Source organism: Oncorhynchus clarkii, chromosome 1 (assembly GCF_045791955.1).
Source record: "Oncorhynchus clarkii lewisi isolate Uvic-CL-2024 chromosome 1, UVic_Ocla_1.0, whole genome shotgun sequence".
Lineage (NCBI taxonomy): Eukaryota > Metazoa > Chordata > Actinopteri > Salmoniformes > Salmonidae > Oncorhynchus > Oncorhynchus clarkii.
The window spans coordinates 63,656,209-63,676,076 of NC_092147.1; the positions used below are offsets into that span (position 1 = coordinate 63,656,209).

General features: G+C 42.7%; 2 protein-coding genes across 2 annotated transcripts; both read right to left on the reverse strand.

The window, feature by feature from the left end:
- Positions 1-3,497: 3,497 nt before the first annotated feature.
- LOC139416832 (protein STPG4-like) lies at positions 3,498-8,263 on the reverse strand. The gene is made up of 7 exons (XM_071165932.1): positions 8,159-8,263; positions 7,768-7,824; positions 7,257-7,508; positions 7,018-7,082; positions 6,729-6,774; positions 4,814-4,918; positions 3,498-4,554 (listed from the first exon to the last, which is right to left on the reverse strand). Exons 1-7 carry the CDS (start codon positions 8,231-8,233, stop codon positions 4,444-4,446), a joined length of 711 nt encoding a protein of 236 aa, XP_071022033.1. The 5' UTR covers positions 8,234-8,263; the 3' UTR covers positions 3,498-4,443.
- A 5,673-nt stretch (positions 8,264-13,936) lies between these two features.
- On the reverse strand, positions 13,937-19,028 carry LOC139410373 (calmodulin 2a (phosphorylase kinase, delta)). Its single transcript, XM_071155795.1, has 6 exons — positions 18,701-19,028; positions 17,756-17,786; positions 15,546-15,689; positions 15,359-15,465; positions 15,149-15,284; positions 13,937-15,058 (listed from the first exon to the last, which is right to left on the reverse strand). Exons 1-6 carry the CDS (start codon positions 18,701-18,703, stop codon positions 15,030-15,032), a joined length of 450 nt encoding a protein of 149 aa, XP_071011896.1. The 5' UTR covers positions 18,704-19,028; the 3' UTR covers positions 13,937-15,029.
- Between the last annotated feature and the right edge of the window lie 840 nt (positions 19,029-19,868).

Sequence of the window (19,868 nt, forward strand, 5' to 3'; positions counted from 1 at the left end):
TTAATTTGTGGAATTTCTTTCCTTCTTATTGCGTCTGAGCCAATGAGTTGTGTTGTGACAAGGTAGGGTTTGTATACAGAATATAGCCCTATTTGGTAAAAGACCAAGTCCATTTTATGGCAAGAACAGCTGAAATAGGCAAAGAGAAATGACAGTCCATCATTACATCAATAATCTCAAATATAAAATATATGTTGATTTGTTTAACACTTTTTGGGTTACTACATGCTTCCATATGTGCTCTTCAATAGTTTTGATGTCTTCACTATTATTCTACAATGTAGAAAATAGTAAAAATAAAGAAAAACCCTTGAATGAGTAGGTGTCCAAACTTTTGACTGCTACTGTATATATACTCAACCATTCAAAAGTTTTGGGTCACTTAGAAATGTCCTAGTTTTTGAAACAAAATCACATTTTTTGTCTATTAAAATAACATCAAATTGATCAGAAATATAGTGTAGACAACTAAATGTGCTTATCTTTCAAAAACAAGGAAATTTCTAAGTGACCCAAAACTTTTGAACGGTAGTGTATATATATATTCCCACACTATGAGGTTGAGCAGAAATATGCCCTTGTAGTGTAAGAGCTATTTGAAATGACTGCCTGACATTTCAGCCTGTTGTGGTGGGATGTAGTTTTGGCCTGCCTGGTGACATCATCATGTCGTAAATTTGTTAATAGACCAATAACAGATATTTTTCAGTTTTCCCCTTCCCTACTCCAGACAGTCCTAGCAAAATTATTGATTGAGAAAGTGTTCTTTGCTAAGAAGCATATTTTTTCTTCTCTTTTTGACCATTTTAATTTAAAACAATCACAGTAAGATACTTAATAGTTACCCAGAAAGGATTTGATATTGAGATAAAAACAGCTGCATTGGACCTTTAATAGAGAGGATGCTAACAATAGGTAATGTGTGGCAATCTGAACTTCAGGGCCTGGAGGGCAATTATGTTTGGTCATTGGTGTGGGTTTTCACATAAACCTAGATGGTTATATATCTTTAACAATCAGTAAAGGAACCGGCAACCTAGCAATACGTTCTAAAACAATGTTGACACATGAGGCAGCAGCCAATGAAGCGGCAGATATCCAATTGAAACGTTTTCTCCTTGATAACGTTTTGAGGCTAACCAGTTAATGTAAAGGAGTTACAGCAGCAGAGATATCACCAACCTTGCCCCCCTCCCCGGGTTCTATTTCACCAAACCGACTCACCTGATCGCCCTCAAACAGCCTTGGCCCGTGTCCATGTGCCCAACATCATGCCAGCGCCATTACGGGATAAACAATGACCCCTTGTTTCACTAACAGCAGCCTATTCAACCTTATTAAACTTTTATATGTCATTTAATAGAGCTGTAATGTCGGCCTATCGCACCTGTCAATTACATGGTAAAGAGATACCTGGTCATCTGCTTTGGTGTCATGCTGCCTTCTGAATTCTTTAGCCAGCCGTCAACACTGTGGTGGCGATGGGAATGGATGTGACCCTGCCGGAGAGGACACAAGTGAACAATACTCCATGACAGCTCTGTCTTCATGTCTTACCATTGGGCTACGTGAGAGGGCTGGAGTTTTTCAAGGTGGTCATGTAATACAAGGAAGGGAGGAAGCAGCAGTAGATTGTGTGGGGGCGGCCATCTTGGTTCATTGCGTTGTAAACAAAGGCTGTTTTCGCTCGTTTGGCGTCGTGGGTTCGTCAATCTTTAGAGTGATGTGGACCGTGGAGTGACTGATGATGCTTGTTGTTGTATCTCCAGAGACAGTGTGAGCCAATTCAGGACAGACGTCCTTACCTCAAACAATGGAAAACACAAATAGCATGGTAATTTCTTTGAACTGCTCGGTTTGATGTCGGGTCACTTCCTGTTCAAAGCTGCCAATTATATGGATTGGAGGATTTTAAAAACATCCATTATCATGTCGCCTTCCCAATATTATCCTGAATTCATTTAGCTATTCCAGAAACCAGAAGGTCATGTTTGGGTTGTCTGTTCTGCCTAGTTGTCCTTGTTGACACTAGATGGTTTCTAATGAAAGTGAGGGACTTAATCCCACAATAAACCTTGGCTGCAGCCAACCCAACTGCCTCAAAACCTGAAGAGGATTTTACATGGAGTTTAGGAGGTGATCAATTGAACAAGCTTATCACACATTGTGATCTGATTGTGATCAGATTTCCTGATCACCTCCAGAGGTAGTCGGAGACCCATTGTGTCTGGATATAAGGATCTGGACAGTGAAACCATTTAAATCATCATTATATTGCCTTCTAAAATCATTGACAGGTGGCACCATTGGCTTATGGCATACATTTTTCTTCAAATTAAATCTTATTTTGAAAGAATATCTGTAAAATAATGTGCATACGGGGGAGGGACCAGGAAATCTGGTCACAATGCAGACACAGCAGATGGATGATGTAAGTGACACATGTTTGAAAATGTGGGCACAATCGGAATGTGGACAAGATCAGGACACATGTTAGAAGCAGGTATAAATGGTGCTAGGCATTGTGGTCAGCCTAACCAATGTCTTTCATTGACTCAGGACCTAAAAGAGGGGTCGTGCTAAAAGAGGGAAGTCCTCACTATGGGGCATATGTTACAAATCAGAGTGTTGTTATGATGACCCTGAGGGATTGTAAAATAAGATGTACTTAATTGTTCATTAACTTGCAGAGAACTTAAATGTGTCTTTATGATCATACGCCATACGCCCTGAGACAAGCACACCCCGAGGGAATGGAAGCAATGGGTCATCCGCAGTGCAGCGCCTCTGGAGCAATTGTAGGGGGTTTAGGGCCTTGTGCAAGGGTGATGGTAACTAGGATGATGCCAGCAACCCTCTGGCTCGCTTCTCTAACCACTAGGCTACCAGTGGCTGGCTATAGTGTACACCTGACCACAGCCTACAGCGATGATGCATCCGCCAGAAATGTCTGTAAGCTTTAAAATGATATCAAACTCAACTGTTTATATTTTCCAGTGATGAAGACATGGATGTCTCATGGTATGGCAGGGATTGCAAAATGGGTCCATTTTGAGCACCTTTTATTTCATGAATGTTTTGGCATTCATGTCCAAAAAGTCACTTTCTGAGCACTTCTTCCATTGGCAAACATGTAACAACAGTGTTGTTTAAATCCAAAGGGATGCTGTCAAAAAGAGATTGAATTCAAAATGGATTTACCCACTTACAGGACCGGGCTTATAGGGACGTCTTTCTGTCAGCCTCAGAGTGTTCTCCTTAGTCCCCTACACAATGACAACGTCAATAAGAGCCCTGCACTTGAAACACTTGAGCCGCTCGTATGTGTCGCAAACTGAAGACAAGGACGTGAAGTGTTGGAAGGTTTAAACTGATGTGCTAAGATAATGACGTTATGGATATATTTGGGAATATTACGAGAATGCAGACATTATGAACTGACATCTATACAGGGCAATGGAACGAGTGAGATACATAGTGATGTCTCAAAAGACGTCAAGAACAAGTACTCCCTGATTTTTATTTTTTATCACATAGCAATCTGATGAGAATGTAATGTGGTTTCAGACAATCGGAGCATCCAGGACCGAAACGATCTATTGTAAAAAATAAAAATAAAATGTTTTTTTTTTAAACACAACTACTTGGCCTACCTTCCACAGGCCTGATTCCTATCAAGGCTATGGTCTATGTTAGAGTAACCTGAGTCCAACATTATCCCGTGTTAGTTTTTTTCATTGACAGTAAGGATAGGTAGTGATAAGAATAGCCCTTTCGTGGTGTGACACTGGCTGCTCCGCTAATGTTGAATGTGCAGCATGCCAGCTATGTGCATGTGATGGATGACTGAACTGCATTTCCCCCCTCACTCACGAGTGCATAACACAGCAGATAGTGTGGAGGCACAACAGCCTGCCAGACAGGCTGCCAGCAGAGAGAGAGGGGAGACAAACTGGGGTAGGCAGAAGTACAAAGGGCTGGATTCAATCCGTAGTGCCGAAGATCGGACGTTTTTAGGAAATGTTCGATAGAGCCGAGATTTGCATCGTTTAACGTGAATGCTGTCTCCGTGAAAACACTGGCTTTAAATTTCAATCCCGCTATAACGCCGATCTTCTACGGATTGAATCCAGCCCTTAGTCAACCAGCGTTGCAATGCAGATTAATATTGTTTAGTTTCCCTGGTTAGTGTCTCTAAAAATTGACTAAGGTAAAACAAATGTTTTTGATAATGGTGGGCCTATGTGTCTGGCAATAGTAAGAGATGCGTTTGTGGGTAAATGTAGTCAAGTGCATTTGACAACGAAATCAGGGTTTTTTCTTTACTCGGGGGGGAAAATAAGCAACATGATCACCCAGTGTCACGTGCATTCTATCAGACAGTAGAAGTGGGGGGACTAGGGAGTCATAAAAAGGGATGGCTGGATGACACTGTTGGACGATCTAGAAGACATTGCGGAAGAAGAGACCGTGGGCCCTGCCCATGTTGGCCTCTGTCCCCAGACGGCGACCCATCTGCCAGGACGGCTCATAAGTCCCCGGTCCTGGAGTCCTCTGCCAAACAAGGTCAACAAACAAACACTCACTAAAAAAAGCACAGCTAGCTCGGTCTTCACGTATCATTACTGTGGGACAGAGAATAGAGAATACCAAGCATTAAAAATGACGTTTACATTTTTATAACTATCTGAAGTGACATTATGCTTAGGAGAGTGCAACTACTCTCAATGGGTGATGAAGGTGACTCTGTGTGTGTGTGTGTGTGTGTGTGTGTGTGTGTGTGTGTGTGTGTGTGTGCGTGCGCGTCACTCACCGAGCGCACACTGTGAAGACGCGGCACAGTGGATCTGAAACAGGACGTGACTCCTATGGTCGGGCCCGTCCTCATGTTGTAATGTCCGGGAGCAGGGCCCTCTCTCTGAACACAAACAGGAATCATTTGATTCACTATTTACAATAGGCTAACTCACTCACACAGGCAAAGAAAACTGCTCAGAGGGACCACGGTTGAATGGTTGTCTTGAGGATTATTTTCTGCCACGAATCACGATTGCATAAGTATTCAAGGTCTAAAGCTGGAAGTTGGATCAGTGAGGCAGTTCATATTGTATGCCTTATTTATACTTGGTCCACGGCATATACGTTATATGAATTACGTGAGGTTCAAACTACTTTATTTCAATAGCTCCCAGCTCTCATTTTCCCCTGCTGCCTACTATAACACACGGTGTTGGCCACAAGCAGAAAATACCACACAGCCTATCCTAGCCTTTCCCGTTCCTGACATAAAACGTTTTTACGTCGCTGAGCCAGTAATCCATCCCTAGCCCTCCTGATGCGGTGATTCATAGCACAAAGAATGAGAGAAGAGGAAGAAAAAAAGAAGCCTTTCTATGTCCCTGAGCTCAGACTAGCTAGCTATAGATATCATTATTTGCCATTTGATTGCGCTGGGCAAGTTCACTTGATCCCCGCCTGCCCGCCAGCCCTCAGGGGAGCTGATCTGCGGCGAAGGTGTTAATGCAGGTGTATTTCACAGGAGCTTTTAGAAAGGACACAGAGGACCAAAGCGCACTCGCCTGCCCATGATGAGCTGTCCTGGTGATCTGCCTCTGTGCAAGGCGCCTGGCCTACTTTTCGCCGCTGTCGGAGCGAGCGCCACATTCTCCCGGTGTGGCACAGATAACTGGCCCATGCCGCACATTAATTATGTGTGTCAAGAAGGACCATGCCGCAGCGAAGGTCCTCGACACCTCTATTCCCATAGATACGCCACGTGTGCATAGTGCAGACACCCCGAGCTGTTCTCTTCGACCACAAAACTTTATCAGAGGCCATGGCCAAACAATAAAGATTTTATATAGATGATCGCAGATAGGAATAAATAAAATAAAGCGGAATTAAAGTCTCCAAACATGGTTTGTTCGGAGTTGCATCTGCACAGACACTGCACAGTGCACACAAACAAATCTGGGGCACATTTAGGCCCGAGGATGAAGAAATTAAGTCAAATCACGAGAAAAAAAACAACCCCCCTCTTTGTTGGGTTTGCAATGCCTTAAACCCTGGGGATATTTCTATGTGAATATGTGAAAATCTATTTCACATTTGGAGCCTGCAAAGAGAAATACAAAAAAAATCCTCCGTTGCTCATTTCAATGAGATTGATAGGGATTCGCTGGCTGACTATTTTCAGTGTAAAACATTAAGACTCTGTGACCCTTGACCCCCTGATATATGGCGAACCTGCTTCAATTCGTCAAGCAGACAGCTGTCTGAATGGCTGTGGCTACAAATATGATTGCCACGGGACTTGTTGAACTGTTTAACCTTTGACAATAAACTTGCTTTGGACTAGCCCTGACACACCACTAGCAGTGAAAAAAGCTCCCCACTACATAGTAATGGCACCCTTGAGATGTCCCAACACATTTCCTTCTCTGTTAACGCGAGAGAGCTGCCAACACTGCTCAAATATGTGCAGACGCACTTGCTGCACACTGCAGCACACACAGTGCAACCGAACATGAAACATTAATCAACAAAGTGCCATAATAGGCATCAAACGCGGTCAGAGATAATATACCGTAACCTCCATAACATACTGTAGGTCTCTAACAGACTCGGTTATGGGTGTCATAACCAAACCGACTGAAACACGTAGGTCTGCAGGCCTTTGTTGGCAACGTAATTGGCTTAGTCATAGCTAGTGGAGACTAGATACTCACAGGCAGAAAGCTGGCACGCTGCACTGCCGAACGAAACATCACGTGTCTGCAAGGAGAGAAGAGAGAGAGAGTGGTTTGAGAGGAGAATAGGTGCTGTAGAGAAGAGGCCAGACCTGTTGTGTGGTACTGGAAAGGAGAGGTCAGGTGGTTATTTGTACAGGAAAAAGATATCAAGGGGATGATTCATATATCAAGGAGATGAATCAGAGGCAGTCTGCTTGCTGTGATTCGAAGGATGAGTTGAACGTGTAAAAATGATAATGATAGATTGTGCAGGACAGGTGCTTACTTGCAGGGTATCTTGGGCACTGGTTTCTGGGTCACATTGTAGTGGCATGGCGAAAGGTCTATTTCCTGGACAAAGATGGACAATATAAAACATTCAGGTTAAAATGTCAAATAAAACTGCATTATTAGAAGATACATGAATGCTGATAACAGCCCCTTCTCCACGCCTCCCCATCTACTTTCCCCCACACCACCTCCCCTGGTCCCCCTCCTCTTGTCCCCTTCCCATCCTCTCCCCACCTTGTCGCGGATACCCAGAGTGTAGTTTTTTGGGCGGGGGCAGCTCTTAAAGGAGTAGGAGGCCTGGCATTGGAGGGCCTCCTGGGTGGAGTCAGTGAAGCAATAGGCTCCCGGCAGCAGCAAGTCCCCCTTACGCATCTGCATCTTGGTGTCTCTCCCCGTACCCTTAAAGCCATACGTCCTACGGACCGGGTTCAGGCCAGCCTCCTCAATGAAGTCCCGGATGTGGTAACTCCCAGGGATGGGCGTATCCTGGAGGGATGCGAATGAGAGGAAAATATATATATTTTTAAATATCTCCTGCACACATGATTTCCCGCATATACAGGAAAAAGAGATTGAGAAGGCATTTTTGCACAGCATCATCTTTAAATGCACTGGATAGAGAGTTTTATCTAATCTTTTAATATTACATAAATTCTACATAATTCCATAATCTTAATAGTAGAACTGTGTGAAGATGCTTGACTGAAACCAACTGTTGTTGTTTCCCCTCACTGAAAATACCTACTTTCAAAGTACCCATCCACCATCTGCCTCTGTCACACTGGTCCCCTTTCTCATTGCCCTGTAGATGCAAGGTACACCAAACAGTAAAAAAGGCTTGTAGTAATACAGGCAAAAGGCTTGTTTATGGACTGTATTTTTAGGAATACGTGACAAAATAACCAACTTAATTTATTTCTACATCTACCTCTACATTTTAGTCATGAATACCTATAGCTACTGTATTTCTTTGCCGAGAGACTGAATCCAACTTCAGTGTACAGTCATAATATCCTATGACTGCCAACTCCTCCTGACTGCAAAGATGATAACACTTCACAGGCTATTTCTGCTCTCAACAAACCTCTTTTCTCATGACAAAGATACAAAATAACACTGACTAGTCTCAAGCTTACCCTCTCCTCTGTCCTGCATGATGCATCATCGCGGGATATGTCACTAACGTTGGACATATTTTTTCCTACGGTCATTGTTTTCCCAGTACTGTGTGTATGCACTTCGCCGTCGGCTGTTTGCTCTCACAGAGATAAAGTTACAGCTTCTCAGACCGTGACTGTTACTAGTGGCAGCCCCAACAACAATCCATTTTTCAACAGGCTGACACTGTGAGATGCAGCGGACACTGTGTGACCCAGGTCAAAGTTTAAGATGTTGATAATGACACAAATTAATATTGTCATAGTTACTGTGCCAGTGTTCCCTTTGTAACGTCACACAGGCCTACTGCACGACCAGGTTAAAAATGTGTCATAAATGGTTTCCTAGTGGCATGTCACAATAGGATAATATGTTATGGTGTGACAATTATCTTTAAGCTACTTTACTTGTAATCCCATCTGGATTTTTAAATAAGTGTGAATGGCTGTGTTTAGACAGTCAGCCCAATTCTGATATTTTTTTCACTAATCTGTATTTTGACCAATCAGATCAGCTCTGAAAAAGATCTGATGTGATTGGTCAAAATACCAATTTGTGAAAAACAGATCAGAATTGGGTTGCCTGTCTAAACGCAGCCACAGAATATCAGTGAGCATGAGTGGTATGCAGCTATTACTAGATGCATAGCACACTTCTACCCAACACACTTGGGCGGTCATATAGACACATCATGTATGTATGAAAACCCATCGTAAAATAAGGTTAGTAGTTCTTATTGGACATTATATCAGATTTCTTCTCAGAGGGTTATGGCCAGGTTGAATAACTCAAGTAAGGGGCCCCCTATATTATAAGCACTTGTCTCTAGTGGCTTAGTCCAAACTTTCTTCGCCTCATAGCACATACAGCTGAGTGATTTGCAGTGTAAGTGCTGTGCAACACACTATGAACCAGAACTAAAAAACATAATCTAGATTGGAGAGCCTGCTAAGAAATTTGTGGGAGCAGTAGCAAAATGTTCTGCCCCGTTGCTAAGCTACATGGAGCATATGATTTCAAGTAGCCAGGAATTCATGTTTACACTGCTTGTCAAGGTCTTGTCATGTTTCAAGTTTCATGTTTTTAATGTCACAGGCACAAGTACAGTGAAAGGCCTTTATTGCAAGCTCTAACCCCAACGATGCATTAATCAATAACAATGTAAAACTAAAAATAACAAGGTAGAACAAAAACACACAATAAGAAATAATCTAAGAAATCAGAAGAACACAATAAAGTAAGTACACATACTATACACAGGGCCATTTCCAGTACCATATTTACAATGTGCAGGGATAGCAAATTATAGAGTGAGTGTTTGTATTTGTGTTGGAGTATCAGTGTGCATAGCGTGTAGGGCCCTATGAGTGTATAGATGTAATCGGTGTTAAATGGCTAGCTATTTAGCAATGCGCGCTAACAGTGTTTCAATCGGTGATGTCACATGCTCCGAGACCTTGACGTAGCTGTTTCCCTTGCTCTGCAAGGGTCGCGGCTTTTGTGGGGCGAAAGATAACGATGCTTTGAAGGTGACTATTGTCACTGGGGCAAGGGGAGGGACGCAAGACACACTGATACATAGAGACAGTGCAAAATCAAGAATAAAATACAAAGGTCAACTCAGATAGTCCTTGAAGCTATTTAGTTATCTATTTAGCAGTCTTATGGCATGGGGATAGAAGCTGTTCAGGAGCTTGTTGGTGTCAGACTTGATACGCCGGTAACCGCTTGCCTTGCGGTAGCAGAGAGAACAGTCTATGGCTTGGGTGGTTGGAGTCTTTAACGATTTGCCAGGCCTTCCTTCCACAACACCTGATATAAAGGTCCTGGATGGCAGGGATCTCGGCCCCAGTGATGTTATTCGGCAGTCCGCACCACCCTCTGTAGAGCCATGAGATCGAGGGAGTTGCAATTACCATACCAAACAGTGATGCAGCCAGTCAAGATGCTCTCAATGGTACAGCTGTAGAACTTCAGAACTTGTGTGTGATTTGGACACCGAGGAACTTGAAGCTCTCGACCAGCTCCACTGCAGCCCCGTCGACGTGGATGATGGTGTTGTAGTCGTGAGTGAACAGGGAGTACAGGAGGGGACTAAGTACACACCCCTGTGGGGTCCCCGTGTTGAGGGTCAGTGTGGCGTAGGTGATGTTGCCTCCCCTCACCACTCAGGGTTGGCCCGTCAGAAAGTCCACAATCCAGTTGCAGAGGGAAGTGTTCAGTTCCAAGGTCCTAAGCTTGGTGACGAGCTTGGAGGGGACAATGGTGTTGAATGCTGAGATGTAGCCAATGCAACAGCATTGTCATATAGGTATTGCTCTTATCTAGGTGGTTGAGGGCAGTGAGGAGTGCAATTGAGATAGCGTTGTCTATGGATCTGTTGGGGCAGTATGCAAATTGGAGTGGGTTTAGGGTGTCTGGAATGATGGAGTTGGTGTGTGCCATAACCAGCCTCTCAAAGCACTTACGGATGCTACAGGACGGTAGTCATTGTGGCATGAAACCTTAGAGTTCACACTGGAATATCATCGGGCCTGCGGCAGTGGCGGTTGGTGCTGTTTAAGATGAGGGAGGATGATATACCGTGGGGCAAAAAAGTATTTAGTCAGCCACCAATTGTGCAAGTTCTCCCACTTAAAAAGATGTGAGGCCTGTAATTATCATCATAGGTACACTTCAACTATGACAGACAAAATTAGAAAAAAAATCCAGAAAATCACATTGTAGGATTTTTAATTAATTTATTTGCAAATTATGGTGGAAAATAAGTATTTGGGCACCTACAAACAAGCAAGATTTCTGGCTCTCACAGACCTGTAACTTCTTCTTTAAGAGGCTCCTCTGTCCACCACTCGTTACCTGTATTAATGGCACCTGTTTGAACTTGTTATCAGTATAAAAGACACCTGTCCACAACCTCAAACAGTCACACTCCAAACTCCACTATGGCCAAGACCAAAGAGATGTCAAAGGACACCAGAAACAAAATTGTAGACTTGCACCAGGCTGGGAAGACTGAATCTGCAATAGATAAGCATCTTGGTTTGAAGAAATCAACTGTGGGAGCAATTATTAGGAAATGGAAGACATACAAGACCACTGATAATCTCCCTCGATCTGGGGCGCCACGCAAGATCTCACCCGGTGGGGTCAAAAAAATCACAAGAACGGTGAGCAAACATCCCAGAACCACACGGGGGGACCTAGTGAATGACCTGCAGAGAGCTGATACCAAAGTAACAAAGCCTACCATCAGTAACACACTACGCCGCCAGGGACTCAAATCCTGCAGTGCCAGACGTGTCCCCCTGCTTAAGCCAGTACATGTCCAGACCCGTCTGAAGTTTGCTAGAGAGCATTTGGATGATCCAGAAGAAGATTGGGAGAATGTCATATGGTCAGATGAAACCAAAATCTAACTTTTTGGTAAAAACTCAACTCGTGTTTGGAGGACAAAGAATGCTGAGTTGCATCCAAAGAACACCATACCTACTGTGAAGCATGGGGGTGGAAACATCATGCTTTGGGGCTGTTTTTCTGCAAAGGGACCAGGACGACTGAACCGTGTAAAGGAAAGAATGAATGGGGCCATGTATCGTGAGATTTTGAGTGAAAACCTCCTTCCATCAGCAAGGGCATTGAAGATGAAACGTGGCTGGGTCTTTCAGCATGACAATGATCCCAAACACACCGCCCGGGCAACGAAGGAGTGGCTTCGTAAGAAGCATTTCAAGATCCTGGAGTGGCCTAGCCAGTCTCCAGATCCATAGAAAATCTTTGGAGGGAGTCGAAAGTCCTGGTTGCCCAGCAACAGCCCCAAAACATCACTGCTCTAGAGGAGATCTGCATGGAGGAATGGGCCAAAATACCAGCAACAGTGTGTGAAAACCTTGTGAAGACTTACAGAAAACGTTTGACCTCTGTCATTGCCAACAAAGGGTATATAACAAAGTATTGAGATAAACTTTTGTTATTGACCAAATACTTTTTTCCACCATAATTTGCAAATAAATTCATTAAAAATCCTACAATGTGATTTTCTGGATTTTTTTCCTCATTTTGTCTGTCATAGTTGAAGTGTACCTATGATGAAAATTACAGGCCTCTCTCATCTTTTTAAGTGGGAGAACTTGCACAATTGGTGGCTGACTAAATACCTTTTTGCCCCACTGTATATATTTTTTATGCTCATTGCCTTATTTCTATATCAGCATATTGGATGACTGTCAATCGCTAGGTTTAGGCTACTACATGAATCGTAGACTGTTCTCTCTGCTACCGCACGGCAAACGGTACCAGAGTGCCAAGTCTAGGTCCAAAAGACTCCTTAACAGATTCTACCCCAAGTCATAAGACTGCTGAACAATTAATAATATGGCTATCCGGACTATTTAAATTTTTCAACAGAATCGGCATAGTGAATACACCGCTGATCACACACAAACACAGTTCACTTTCATAGCAGCCACATAAAAACAACATGATCACTGCTTGTTGAATATATAATTTGCAACTATCTATGCGCTCTCCTCTCACCTTTTCCCTTCAACTGTGGACTTCAATGCACAACACATCAGCTGTCTGTGACCAGTCGAAAAAACCTTTCCAAACCTTAATACTTGGTATTTTAATATCATGAACGCTAACAGCCACACACAACCTACATGATTGTCATGTCATAGTCAACATACTATAACTAACATGTTAGTAAACCCGCTACAATCATGCAGTACGGTGTACAGTCAGAAAGCAGTATATCAGTTACAACGGCTGGCCCCAGTGGCAATAAATTAATAAAACCAAAAGCTTCCTTTGACTTAGAAGAGTTCCAGTGTTGGCTATCCACTAGCTAAGTGAAAGTTTAAAAAATACAACCAAGCTCTCTCTCTTCTCTTGAAATGTTCTGATCCTTTGATTAGGACATGTCAGTTCATGTTGCAAGAGCTTATGCTGCAACATCCTCCCGAAGTTGTCATAATTACTATGTAAGTCTATGGAAGGGGGTGAGAACCATGAGCCTCCTAGGTTTCGTATTGAAGTCAATGTAACCAGAGGAGAACGGAAGCTAACTGTCCTCTAGCTACACCATGGTGCTACCCTACAGAGTGCTGCTGAGGCTAATGTAGACCTTTATTTCAAAAGTGTTTAAATTATTTGGTGACAATTATATTTGGTATAGTATTATCTAAAAAGGTTAACTTTAATGTTTCTCATTTATGAAATTCACTGAATCCTCACCTTCCTCTGAGGAGCCTTCATTTGCCCACAGCCTTGGGGGTATTGACCTGATTAGACTTAACTCACTTTGGCCTCGGAGAGCAAGATCAAATCTTCTGGGTCGGCACAATGTAAGACTTTTGATCCAATGTTTAATCTTGTGAAATCTGTCAAGACCATCTGCAGATTTGCATCTCATTAAACTGTATAACAAGTCACACATTCAACACCTTACTGAGAAGGAAAAACAAGTTGATCATTTTTAGAACTGTTCTCACCATATACTAACTAGCCTCAAGGTGAGAAACACAGGTGTCAAATGCATTTTTGTGCACTTTGTGAAGTACACACGATCATAATACTTGGGGTGCTCAAAAGTACGTTATTGTGAGTAATCCTATTGCCTTGCTGGCAAAGAGCCACCTTTCCAGGCCCACTCGTCAAAGTGCTGTATGGTAATTCCTGATTGACCGTTAATAACTAGAACTTCTGGTCACCCTGCATGGTGACTAACTGTACAGAGGATCAAGAAGCACAGGTGAGTTACACAATAGCTTTATTTCATCTTCAAACTTAGCATCTCTGCAAATTAACAAATTCAACATTTAACAAATGAGCGCTGTTCCAATTACAGCCTTACTGCCAACATGCATACCTGCGATTCAAGCATCTCGTGATGAAGACTTGTGCCAAAGACACGAGGCAGTCAACTTCTGCCTCGTACCAAGCCAATATGATCAGATGACACCAGTTAGCAAAAGACCTGGACAGTAAATTGATAAACTAATATTAGAAATATAATCCTTTGATCCATCAAGTCAATTTATTTTTAAAGGACTACAAATTTGATCAGAGCTTAGCTGAATGTTAAGAGGCATTGGCTGAGACATTCTGCTCATGGAATTTACCTGATCACTTTAGTAAATATCAAGGCCTATGCAAAAATTAATGTTTATCAAAACAAACAGCTTTCCTTCATACAAAAGATCACTATTACACAACGTCAACAAGCCATTACAGTTGAGAAAAGACAATTTTCAAATCTGGGTAAATTGTAAATTTTATTGGAAAACAAAAATATACAACTTGGAATGGATTATTTGAAGCATGGCCAAAGGCCATAAAAAAGTAGTGAGTAAAACATTAAAAAGCATAGTAAGATTAAAACAAAGTAATTTTCTGGTAAAGAACAGCAGATACAAAAAGAGTTTAAGTGTACCTACAAGATACACCTGTGTAGTTTTTTTAAATTCTTTGCAGTAGTGCAATGCTGAGAGATTTCCATATACACTTTGTCCGTAGTCCATGCAGTGTTACTCCTCTAGGCCATTTCCATGGCAACATAGCTGCCCCAAGTGACAGGTCACCAATGTTGCCACGCGTCCAGAACGGAGCCGACGTGACGATTCTAAGCGCTCGCCAACCCCTGGGGCTGCGACAGGCACCCGTTTGTACAACCACACCGTCACTCCAAAACACGAGGACAGCAAAAGAAAGGGACATGGGGACTCGGAGCCTATGCAGTTTACATGCAGTTCCTTTGGACAGCAGGGAGGGGGGATATTAAGATTTTACAGATAGATTCCACAGAAAAAAAAGGCAAGTTATTTATACAACATCTGTACAAGGCCTTCACTTCGCCGTCATCATTTGTACGAACTCTGCAAGGGAGAGAAATAAAGAGCCAATGTTACTCTTTCTATGTCCAAAAGTGGGTTCTTCCATCCGTTTAATTCATATTTTGTACCAACCTTCATAATTGACCTGGCCATCTCCATCAATGTCTGCTTCTCGGATCATCTCGTCAACTTCCTCATCGGTCAGCTTCTCCCCGAGGTTTGTCATCACATGGCGCAGCTCAGCAGCACTTATGTAACCGTTCCCATCCTAGAGCAGAGCACACGTTGGTTGAAGAGCACTAACCCAAACGTTGTCAGGACGAAGGCAGATGGGAGTGTTACCTTGTCAAAGACACGGAACGCTTCTCTGATCTCCTCCTCGCTGTCTGTGTCCTTCATCTTTCTCGCCATCATGGTCAGGAACTCTGGGAAGTCTATCGTTCCATTACCTGGAGAGGGAACAAACGGGCTTAAAGAATATCTTGTGTGTAGTGCCATAAGAGGTGTTGCGTCAGAGCTGGCTCCTCACCATCAGCGTCCACCTCGTTGATCATGTCCTGCAGCTCAGCCTCTGTGGGGTTCTGGCCCAGAGAGCGCATCACGGTTCCCAGCTCTTTGGTGGTGATGGTGCCGTCGCCATCCTTATCAAAGAGCGAGAAAGCCTCTTTGAACTCTGCAGAGAGAGTGAAACAAACAGTGAGGTCCCCTGTTGGCAGTTCAAGAGGAAGACGTGACACAGGAAACAAATACATTGGGGGGGGGGGGGGGGGGGAGAGAGAATTTGTTCTGAATAAATATCAACTCCTCGAAAACTCTGCATCAATACACCCCACCCTGAACCCTGTCAGCTCAACACCCAAAACGTAATACGTCACTCATGTTCCAGATGACAAACCAGCTAGCTGCATTACCATAAGCGTTTGGGTGCTCCGTTTGTTTACACACAAAGGACCGACGGCATGAACAAACAGCAAAGGCAGGATAGGAAGCAGAATGAATGACAAGCTGTTTGCCAGGAGCTTTGTTGAGCAGTTGCGGCATGCAGCAGCTTGTCAGTTGTGAAAACCAAGACGTGGCCTGCAGTTGAAAGTACTTTGTGATAAAGGAAATTCCTTTGTTGCAGGGGTACTGGGTAATAAATACTTTCTGCCACTCAAGAAACCCTTATGGGTCTACAAACAAAAACACCTTAATTGCCTACACTATACCAAACAGAAAAATAAGCCTAAAAGTTAGCGAAGACCTTTGAAATACACTGTACAAAACAGTATGTCAGGGGACACTTGCCTACAAATGACAATTTTCAAATGATGCTCTAGATAGGCAGCATGTCCTCAGCAAACACCATGAACCAGGATTTAGACTTTGAAAGCTTACACCAATAGGGATGTTAGTGGTTAACCACTGAAAAATACATTTGACCAGCCATGCTTATCAGCCTATAGGTTATTTTTCATAATTGTGGCATTAAATTGGCACGTGTGTATTTGTTAGTCCACACGCAAACAGAGCCTAGTTTGAAGAGGAATAGCCAATGATTTGTCCAACAGCCCTAGTAGCTCCTCAAAAAGCCTACTGGGGTGAAATCTGCTTTTGTAAGCCCAGTCATTGCACAACAAATAACTTAAAATGCTATCACGTGTTAACTTGTGGCCACGATTATAAAGGAACCATTTTTACTTCTCAATGTCAACTCGTAAAGCAACCCACCTAGTCAAATGCACAGGCTTCCATGTGAAAACCCAGCCATAGAAACAATTTTATACAGACTTCCTCATGCCACTAACCAGCATGTTATTGGTTTTCATAGCAACTTTCCTAGTCATTAAAAAATCATAGTTGCTATTAGATTACACCTCTTCAGTAGACTCATCTGTAACTGCTGGCATTAGTCACAGTTTAGACAAGGGTTCCACGAGTTGCATTTTGGCAATGTTTGAAATTTACAAATTGCATGCTCAATAATAGCCTTGACTGTAAAACAATAGCCAGCACGTTTCCATTAAGCTCTTAATGAAAAACGCGTAGTACTTGTATGCATGCATAGTATCAGGGGAAGAGGGAAAGGTTGACTAACAGTCCGTTTCTACAGCCTTATTTTGGGTCTAAGCAGTTAGCAGTAAAATGTGCTTCTTTTTACACCACTATGAAATAAATCCGTCAGCATTTTGTGAAAGCTGAAAACCAAAACAGGTGTCATGTCAACTTAAGTGGCTAGTGAAGTGAAAACCACTACAACCGAGGCATGACTTCCCCATGATTCATCACTGTCCTGGAGGGGAGAGCCACTACAGGGAAATCTCAGAAGACCACACCAGTTTAAGTTCCTCGATACCGGCATTTATGGCAAGACTTTATTTTTACTGGCGGAAGAGGCACGATTGTCAGCATTTCTGTCATTAACTAGCTAGCCGCATTCCATTCAACAGCGAGAGGACACACCCATGTCAAAGGCTGCCGCCAGCACAGTCTGGCAGTTGATCAAGGCATGGGACCTTATGATCACTTTCTGATTACATCATTTGTGACTAGAAAACCATAAAAATGCAAAGTGTGTCACGTTCCATGGGTGAGTCCTGTAGACTGGGGTTTAAGGCCTGTCTAATTCTTGTTTTATGACCAGCTTGTCCAACGAAAGCCTTAAAAGGCAAAAATATAAATCCAATGCCGGGTAGGTGGGGGGAGCCACAGTGGGCCACGTGTCAGGGTAGGGACCAGATGAATACAATGCTGTCTTACCGGCAATCTGCTCCTCTGTTAGCTGATCAGCCTGGGGGGGAAAGGAGAGGGAATTTAAAGCTGGGCCACATGTGAAGTAGCTAAGACTAGTTGACTACTGAATCAACCTTAACGTTAGCTCTGGCCATCTACGAAGTTATGCTGCAGTTATGTATAGTCACATTAGCCAACATTCAAAAAATGCATATAGCTACTGCTAGCTATGAAGCTAGAACGTAATTAACTAACATTTCCTTTCCAGCTTGTTACCCAATGCGAGAAGCAACCTTCAACCATAGATTAACTTGAGCATGATCTATACTTCAACCCTTGAGTGGCTGGGTTAATAGTTAACTAGCTATAAAACACTCCTGGAAACTAAGTAAAATAGTCACATTTTTGCTGACTTACGAGAGCATCGCCAAGACTAAGGTTCACGGAAACATTAGCTAACGTTACTTTAGCTACGTAAAGTTAGCTTTTCTATCGGCCGTGATCCATATGACGTTAGCTAGCTAGTTGCAGTAACTGTTAAAGTTATCTAGTTACTGTAGCTAACATCTCAAGTAGTTAACATGTTAGCCAGGTACCCCTATTTGACCTAGCCAGGTCGCTCTCGTTTTGATGCCTACAAGGTTGATTACATTGTAAATGAAAGCGTTACCTAGCTACAGCAAATTGGCGGTAATCTTTGCTAACGTTAAGTCTTTTCTAACCAGTTAGCTGGCTAATATAACAATCAACATTGCAGTGACTACCAGTTCGTATAATACTAAGAGATTAGATTTCTTTAGTAACTGACTCACGACAATGCCGGTACCTATGAATTAATTTCCGCGGCGACAAAACAAGGTTTGGCCATTCAAACGCAGTATGGCTGTCAAGCAACCACTCATTTGTCAAGAAAAATACGTAAGGATAAACGCTGAAACATAAACGAGAAATAACGTGATTTGCTTCACTTACCATTGCGATATACCGAGTAACAGCGGGATATAGAAAACAATTTTTTGGTCGCTAACTTTGCAACCTCGCCGAACGCACTGTCTGGCAGACAGTTTGACGCGCCTTTAACGGTTGTTCTTTAACTCCTCCCCCATGTGCTATCCCTCCGCCAACTTCGTTTCTCGTCATTTTCTCAATTAGTAAAATCACGCATTTATTAGCATTCAAAAATGATATGAAATGTAAAATGACCTCGACTCTGTAAATATTTCCCCGACATTAATTTATATCCCAATATCTAAACAAAAAAGTGCCTGTAGCATACTGAACTAGCTAAGTGCGCATGTATACTTTCTGCTAGTCAGTGAAAAAGTACAAGACGTAGTTGGATGAAATAGCTAGCTCTGATTGGTGGGTTTGTACCTGCAATGCGTCACTGCTTGGATTTGGTCTGCGGCTGCATTGTAGTCCACACAGACATGGAATTGCCACAGGCACAGCATAGAAGACGTAGCAGTCTGTAGTGTAGGAATGATCTCGTAGATTGAATATCATACATAAGGCTGTAGATGGAAGTGACATACATTCCGTTTCAGAGAGCTGCTCATTATAGTATACATTGCACAGACTCCATGATCCACTTTTTCTGGTGGGGACCGTTTTCAAAAAAGGTAGTGCCACAGCTTTCAGAATCAACACATTTTATTATATTTTATTGCATCTCCAATTCAGTGAAACATGTTGGGAAAGAGATTCTAGATCAGGGGTGTCAAACTCGTGTTGCCCTAGGATGCCGCATCAGGTCTTTAACGAGGGCTGCACTGAAAATGTGTTATATTTCCTCACTGCCAAAATTTCAACCAACACAAACCCCTCTCTCTAATATAGCCCCACCAAGCCAAACAGAACTGACTCCAACCACACATGACCATCTTTTCCTCTTTATATTTGATTTAGTTTTCACTTAACTTATATTTTAGATAGGCTACTACCTATCTTTAATTTCCCTACTTTACATTTATTTAGGGCCTACAACAACTATCTTAAACATGCTATTTATCCCTTTAGCACTAAACTGTATGATAATGAATATAACTAACCCTTCCCCCTATTTTCTACCCTTACCCTAATACGGGTTCTTATCCTCTAAACCAGTGGTTCCCAAACTTTTTATAGTCCCGTACCCCTT

Coding starts and splice junctions, on each gene's coding strand:
- LOC139410373 (XM_071155795.1), bottom strand. Junction 15,466..15,545: donor CAACGAGGTGGACGCTGATG/GTGAGGAGCCAG, acceptor TTCCCTCTCCAG/GTAATGGAACGATAGACTTC. Junction 15,059..15,148: donor TGGCCAGGTCAATTATGAAG/GTTGGTACAAAA, acceptor TCTCCCTTGCAG/AGTTCGTACAAATGATGACG.
- LOC139416832 (XM_071165932.1), bottom strand. CDS start 8,233: ATGACCGTAGGAAAAAATATGTCCAACGTTAGTGACATATCCCGCGAT. Junction 7,509..7,767: donor GGTGGATGGGTACTTTGAAA/GTAGGTATTTTC, acceptor GCATCCCTCCAG/GATACGCCCATCCCTGGGAG. Junction 7,083..7,256: donor CTCTGGGTATCCGCGACAAG/GTGGGGAGAGGA, acceptor ATCTTTGTCCAG/GAAATAGACCTTTCGCCATG.